The sequence below is a fragment of a genome, unplaced genomic scaffold, assembly GCF_019419815.1.
Source record: "Pyrus x bretschneideri cultivar Hongxiangsu unplaced genomic scaffold, Pyrus_bretschneideri_v1 Contig30, whole genome shotgun sequence".
Classification (NCBI taxonomy): domain Eukaryota; kingdom Viridiplantae; phylum Streptophyta; class Magnoliopsida; order Rosales; family Rosaceae; genus Pyrus; species Pyrus x bretschneideri.
In genome coordinates this window covers 3,816,615-3,824,484 of record NW_025999613.1, presented here as the reverse complement: position 1 = coordinate 3,824,484, position 7,870 = coordinate 3,816,615, and the positions used below count along the sequence as shown (strand labels likewise).

General features: G+C 35.9%; 1 protein-coding gene across 3 annotated transcripts; it reads left to right on the top strand.

Moving 5' to 3' along the window:
- The first annotated feature begins 475 nt into the window (after window positions 1-475).
- LOC103936831 (ubiquitin-conjugating enzyme E2 22) lies at window positions 476-4,252 on the top strand. 3 transcript variants are annotated; one of them, XM_018644900.2, is made up of 7 exons: window positions 476-628; window positions 2,070-2,209; window positions 2,700-2,844; window positions 2,942-3,019; window positions 3,221-3,333; window positions 3,446-3,549; window positions 3,740-4,252. In XM_018644900.2, exons 2-7 carry the CDS (start codon window positions 2,207-2,209, stop codon window positions 4,113-4,115), a joined length of 819 nt encoding a protein of 272 aa, XP_018500416.2. In that variant the 5' UTR covers window positions 476-628; window positions 2,070-2,206; the 3' UTR covers window positions 4,116-4,252. The 3 variants fall into 3 exon arrangements, with proteins under 3 accessions (XP_018500416.2, XP_009344978.2, XP_018500415.2); XM_009346703.3 differs by having other exon boundaries at window positions 478-633; XM_018644899.2 differs by having other exon boundaries at window positions 484-633; window positions 2,057-2,209.
- Window positions 4,253-7,870: the final 3,618 nt, after the last annotated feature.

The window sequence follows — 7,870 nt, the reverse complement described above, 5'->3', positions numbered from 1 at the left end:
AAAAAATAGATAAAAACGGTGCGTCTCGAAAATTAATGACCATTACTAATAGTCATATGACTTGTGATTTGGGCAAATCTTTTTATAAACCAGCTATGAATAACACCTCAGAAATTAAACGATTTGGATCATTAAGTCGAGATGGAGTTAAAATAAAACTGATTTTTACTTCATTCTAACCGGACTATATAAACTAATAAAAGTCGAATTGGGATTAAGTCGACCTGAGTTATCGAACCCGAATTAAAAATTAAAAAATGGGCGGCGCACCGCAACAAGGGCGCGTGTTTGACACTAACAACAGACAATCCAACGTCTTTTTCATTATTTATTCCCTTCTTTTCAAACGTTGCGGGGTTTTATTTTAAATTTTAGAGTATTTTATAATTAATTTAAAAGTAAGTCAGTAAAATTTGAATTATTTGTCTAAATAATAATTCAATATATATTTTTTTTCCTTCCTCAAATTCAACCCCTTCAATCATTTCAAGGACAAATCGCTCTCTCTCTCTCTCGAGCACGCACAGTCTCTATCTCTCTGCTCTTTGCATCGCGGCCCTTAGAGCCCTCAACCATCGCCTTGAAGGACAGCAATCGACCTAGTTTTTTTTGGCGATTTCTCATCTGGGTCCGGTACATTTTTTTCTTTGGTTTGTGTTTCCGCTTTCAATCTGTTTTTCTGGACGGTCAGTTTGGTCAATTTGGTGTTTCTTGTATGCCTTTGTGTTCTTGATTGTTGAGTTGTATGGTTTTGATTTTGTTTCTTGAGTAAATACATATCAATCTGTAATTTGTATTTTGTGAAATGGGAAAAAAGGGGGATTTTTGGGCATCAGGGTTTTGGTACTTTGATCTGATTTAGGTTTTCTCCTTTGAGGTGCTTTTCTTGCTTTCTGGGCAACAGGGTTGTTGTTCCCGTGGGTGTTAGCTTGAAAGATAAAGCTTTCTCCTTTCTATCTCATAGAAAAGATGAGCAATTTGGGTTTTGTTGACTTTATCATATTTGTATGGATATTGATTTGAAGTGAGTGAGCTGGTTTTGTTAATGCCTTTAGGTCTTAGTGGATTTCAGGATTTAGCTGTTCATCGCTCGTGTTTTAGAGGTTTCAAAAGTTATAATAGGCTAGCTTTTGCACTTCTCATGACTTTTTGTCGTCTTCGTTCGTTGAACGCGCTGTCGTGTTTGTCTTAAGTTTTAGCTTGAAGTAATCATGCCTGTAATTGGATTGTAATGACTAATGATTTTTGTCTTTGTGAACATTTCTTTCAAACATATCTTGTTTCCAGAGCTGTATTGATTTATATTTTTGTAAATATAGCAATTGGAGAAAAACAGGCCCAATCTCGTTTGCAGCTTTCCAAACCATTGATCCCCTAACTGACACTCAGACAACCTTAGAAAGCCAAAACAGTTTCGTGATGTCATGCTCAAATCATCTGAACTATGCCTTTATCAGGAAACTAAGTGGTCTGCTTTAGTTTTGCAAAGGAAAGTTAGGAAATGAGAATGTAGAAAAAAATAGGGTACAAGACGAAAAAGTGAGGGGAGAGGACTTAATTGTTGCGTGTTTGAAATCAAGTCAAATTTGATCTGTGAAGTTAGGGGAGAGGACTTCAGTTGTAATTGTAAGGGACATATACAGGATTGGATTGATAGTTATGAGGAATTTATGCTGCACAATCCTTTATGGAGGTAATGTCATGTCCAATATAATCATATTACTTTGGAACCTTCATAATCAATCAAACTATATCGTTCGATTGATTGGCTCTTGGTATCCAGACTCTTGCACGGGCCAAACAGTTTTTGCAAAATATGTTCATATGTTAGTCACGTATGTGGTCTCAGTTATTCTTAAACTCTACCAACCTACTTGCCCGCTGTGTGCATTACAGTTTCTATGTTATTGTTGGCAATCAAATGCTAATAATACTCTGTTTAACTTTTGAGAGGCAAGGGTTTGTGCCTCGTGGTTGTTTATTAGTCTTCTATTTTTCATTATGAGACATGACTGATCTTACTTCTACTTTCCTAATTTTTCATATTAAATGTTAGTTTGTTATTGCAGGTATATCCGCTTACAACTTGCCATATTCTAGCACTCTAATCAGTGCAGCTGGGAATTTTGTGGCACATAAATAAGCTGAGTTGCTGGTTCCCTTTTGGTAGCCAACATTTCTTGAGGACTTCATTCCTTTTTTTCTTATGGTAATGTTCTGTCTCTGTACATAAAAATTCATTCTTTTGGTCTTCATCATTGCTTAACTATAATAAAATATAACATGATAGTTATATGGACTAGTATGGTCCGGTCCATACACTGGCACTGGACTATTAAAGGCAGATAGATCTTTTAACGGCATGCCTATTCTCACCCAAAACTAATTTGAGATTTATTTTCATTCTACTTTTAAGGGTAGATGATGGTTTAACAATCAACATCAATATGTATGCATGGAACTCCATTCCTGGAGTAAATAACTAATCCTTGTAATATTGAAACATCGCCACGGGAATATAGCAGTTCAGAGTTTATATGCACAAATTGTTTGTTTTGTTTATATGGAGTCTATCTTTCTCCTTTGAAACAAATGGATTGTCACGATTGTTCTTCGCTACAAGTTTGCACCTGATGAATTCTTCTTTTTTTTCCTTTCAAACTCTTCTTACAATTCTTTTGGTCATGTTAACATTTCAGGCTACGAATGAAAATCTCCCACCAAATGTAATTAAGCAACTTGCGAAGGAATTGAAGAGTCTTGATGAATCCCCTCCTGAAGGCATAAAAGTTGGTGTTAACGATGATGATTTTTCAATCATATATGCTGATATTGAAGGGCCAGGCATGTACAATTATTTCTTGGCGTAAACTGTAATTTGCTTCTGCAGCTTTTGAATAATTTTGAGATGATTACTGAGCTACGATCTTGGCCTTTGCAGCTGGTACTCCTTACGAGAATGGTGTTTTCCGCATGAAGTTGGTATTGTCTCGGGACTTTCCACACTCTCCTCCGAAAGGTTGGTTTGACTATGTTTTATCATAATTGACATAATCGATAACACTATCATTTAAGTGGACATGTCATATTTCTGTTGCCTCATTCTGTTTGGAAGCATGACCATACAACTGAAGAAAGGTTTTTGTTGATGGAAGGCTTGATATCATTTAACTCTTTAGTCCCTATGTGGATTATAATTTCTGGAATATAATTGTTGTAGGCTACTTCCTGACTAAGATTTTCCATCCAAACATTGCGACTAACGGTGAGATTTGTGTCAACACCTTGAAAAAAGATTGGAATCCAAGTCTTGGATTGCGACATGTTCTGATTGTAAGTTCCCTTGATGGTTGTTGACTTTCTTTCATTTATGCTTATTCATCTGAGATATTTGTGTTCCCTTACAAACTCTAGTTGGTCTTGGCTTCGTGCTTTGTGATAACAGGTAGTCAGATGTCTATTGATTGAACCATTTCCAGAATCAGCGTTGAATGAACAGGCAGGCAAGATGCTGCTTGAAAATTATGAGGAGTATGCAAGACTTGCAAGGTGAGTTATAGTCGTGGTGTTATCTGCTTCTTGTTCAGGTGACTGGAGCAGGGGAAGTTTATATGTAAACATTTGCATGCCTGGTCTTTTCAGTTGCTTATGAATAGAAAATGAAAGATACATATGCCGACTATAGATAATATTGTTGCATGACTATCAAACTTAAGTAGACTTCATCTTTTGCATGTAGGCTTTATACTGGAATCCATGCAAAGCCGAAACCCAAGTTTAAAACGGGAGCTATTTCAGAGTCGACAACTGCACTGAATGTTGAACAAACTAACACTTCGACACTGAATGCTGATCAAAAGAACACAGCACCTGGTGCTGCCTTGCCAGTGATTTCTGCATCCCCATCCCCACTGGTGCCTATTACGGTCACCACTAGAGGAAACGGGCAGGATCAGCCAGCCGTTGTAGCTCCAATGGAGACTGGAGTAAGTGGGTCTGCTGCCGCTGCATCAGCTGTAGCAACTACTACAGTGAGGAAAGATGGCGGATTGACAAAAGCACAGGCGGACAAGAAGAAAATAGATGCGAGAAAGAAGAGTTTGAAGAGATTATGAAGTTAAGAGGGATAAATGATCGATTGAAACTTGTGTTATGCAGTTTGTGACTTATTTGTCCTTGTTGTAGCTCCAAAGAGCCGAAACGTGTGTAAGAAATACATGAATTTGGGAAAAGTGATGGATTAAATTTACCAGCCTTCCTCTTCATTTGGGAAATACATGAATTTGGCAAATATGTTTTGGTTTAAATTGCAGTTCAACCTGTCATCTTACCCGTAACTCGCTCTTGAAAACCTGGATGGACCTGTTGGTTTTTAAGTTTATTATTTTAAAAAATAATGGTTTATCATTTAATTATTTTACAATGAAAAAGTATACTAATTTCATATGAGCTGCAATGAGCGGGAATCAAACTCAAGTGTAAAGAGGGGAGCATGATGTTTTAGTTAATTTAGCTAAACTTAAATTTCCGTTTCAAAAATACAATGCAATTTCTTAAAACATCTCCAAAGGAGATGTCAAATCCTAACTGTAGATATGACTGCATATTTGACATAAAAAATCCTTTAAACCGAAATGTTACTTACTGATTGTATTTGAAGCCCTTGTGTTTAGGAGTTAAATTTGACCAATCAATATCAAATTTGTTTTTTATTAGTTTAATGTGGGTCTCTTATTCTGCTAACATTTCAACACATAAATTTTGTTTCAACAATTTTTTAACAAATACAACCATCTAAAGTTATACTTTAATGAAAAAATAATATTTGATAACCCAATTAAAGAAACATATAATTTGATATAATACTTCAAATTATCATATCAGCTATTAATTGCAATTCGACTTCTATCATGCTTGTGTTTTAACTTCGTATTCAAATCTCAAATTCCCAAAATAAAAAAAAAAGAAAAAGAAAAAGAAAAACACATTTACAGCTTTATTAGGACACACGAATCAACCTAACAAAAACAAATTCACAACACCCACCTGAAAGAAAGTTAAAGTTAAAACAAAGTAAGTCAAGACGCAAGAACCCAGGCAACTTTTTCCATAAACGACAAGTACATATTTCCCGCTGGTGGAAAATTCTGAAATAGATGGCATCTTCCGACTCCCTTTTTTTATGAGTGGTTTCAATTTGGTCAGGTAAAAATATCATTTTGCTCAATTATTCAGATCCTTTTGTTTTAGCACTCCATGCAAATACTGGTCAGTCAAGTGCATTCTCGCTAACCACCACAAAGTATAATCACTTCTCTATTAACTAACGTAGAATCAATTAAAACTCAAAAAGTTAAGTGTAGTAGATACATTAATTCACACTCTTCCTGATAACTAATTTAGTGATAGGGCACATTACTGCTTCCAAAGGATGCCCTCGATATTGTAGTTTGCAGTTGTCTCTTGTGGTGGATAATGGATTAGAGGATGACATTGTTTTCACTTCAACAAGTACTTATTTATGTGATTAGAGGATGCGCTTTTCCTTTTCATGCTTTGCTTGGTTTTTGCAAGGTACATATACTTTCACTCTTCTAAAAATTCCCTTCTACCATCGCTTAGACCCTATTTAGGCGCTAGATGGATGGATACCGTCCTAAGTAATTCTTAGGCATTTGAAAATTAAGAAAGTGCTTTTAAACCCACTTAGGCGTTTGCCTAGCCAGCTTAGGTGTCTGCCTAGACCCACCTAAGCACCGCCCAAGTCATAACTCTGACTTAGACAGAAAACCGATAACTTTCATTTTGCATTTTAATTTGTCAATAAAATACAAGAGACTTGTTGAATACTTGGATCAACACTCATCATATGCTTGTTCCTCATGTTTTCAATATGTTCTAATACTTTATAATTTATGTCATTTTATTTTGTAATTTATGCATCCTAATATAATTATGTGTTTTTTAAGTATAAAAATATACTTATTTGTACAGTATATATATTAAATTTATTTAAATATGCCTTGTCCGCCTAATCCCTCCGCCTAGCTACCTAGGTGCTAGACTTGAGCCCGTCTCCTGACTAAGTGCCTAACGTCTTTTAGAACCTTGTATATTCTATGATTCTTTTACTTTCTTGGGAGGTATATCTTTGGATTTTCATTTCAACTTTATCTAACAAACAACGAGGGCCTTCTCTTCACCCTATAAATACATGATTCCACAACACTCATAAACCACCACCTTCTACCACAATTTCACACCACACCATCCACTACACCTCAAGAGTCTAAATTCACACAAATCCCCATTGTGCGCAGCAAGGAAGGAAGGAGGAGCCACCTGGAGTGTTTCTAGGTGTATTCTATAAGGAGGAGCCACCTGGAGTGTTTCTAGGTGTATTCTATCTTTGTTTTTAATGTTTAAGTTTAATTATCTTTGTTTTGCGAACATGAGGAGCTAAACTTGTTTTAGCTAGAGGAGACTTTGAAACCATGATTATATTTGCAACATGAATTGATTACTTTCAGTTGTGATTTCATAAATTGTGAATACAATTTACTTAACTGTTTGATTAAGAACTTATTCTTGTGTGCTGATTAAGAGGGCCCGCTTAATTTGCATGCATGAATTTGATGCTAGAATATAAAGGAGTTTCACCTAATCGTTATGAACTTATATTCATAAGTAGTGGAGGTTGCCAGTCACAATCATGTTAAGTAAATTCTTGGCAGGAGTATCATGCTGTTCATAGTTACAAATGCTTTGTCAATGCTTGTGATTTTCACAAAGCTTAATGATCTTTTGATATGTATCTCTATCATGCGTTTCATATAAGGAACTTGAGAAAGATAATTTGGTTGTAATGCGTATTCATTCAATTCAATGAAATAAGGAAAATCTGATGGTTGGTTGTGCGATGCAATTAACTTGGGGCATTGTCATTCATGGTTTAAAGGAATAATAACTGGAAATCGATTTGTATGCATGTGTGTCATGTGTGGAGAAGGACCCTCTAGCTACCCATTCACCCATATTTCACCCAATTTCGTCCAAGTTGTTTAAGAGTCTTTAATCTGCTTGTCCTTACTTTAATTTCGTCCAAAATCCAATCCCCCTTTACTTGGTTGTGTGTTTTAGTTAGAATTGTCCAAATTTATGTTTTTAAGTGTTTTGAGTCAAAGATAAGTTAGAATTTGTCCAAATCACCCTTTAGAGTTTAGTTTGAGTCTATTTGATTGTTTTGTGCTGTTTTGAATCTTTTTAGTTTGTTTTGAGTCATGTAAGTCTAGTTAAGTGTTTTTTTAAGTTTAGCTTTGTGTTGTTAAGTCAGTTTAGAGTAGATTAGCATCCCTTCTAATCCCCGGCCTAAAACGATCCCTACTTTCATATACTTCAATCATTGGGTTTTAATTTGAATGTTAGAATATTTCACATCAATTTGGTTTTGAAATGCGTTATGGGATAGCTTTAGGATGGATGTTAGTTAAAGGCCTAAAAGACACGTTGAAGTTGAAGTGCAAGTTTTGGGAATGCAATGTTAAAAGCACTTCATAGGAGCTAAATACTGGTTAAATCTTAAATCCACCTTCCGAGGACCTTGCCTCCGTATTTGACAACCCTCTCATCATAAGGCATCCACAAGGCCATACTGCTCCAAGGCTAGGTTGGTTTAAGCTGGTTTTTGGTGCATATACATTCACAACACACTTTCACACACGTCTATCGTTGCGAAAATGGCCTCAACCTGAACTGGGTTTTGGTGTTTGTAAACAGATGAAGCAGCATTTGAGCAACCACGCGGTTCAACTACGGCAATCATCCAAGGCAATACTACTGCTTCAGATGGTAAGCATCAACTTGAGAACGG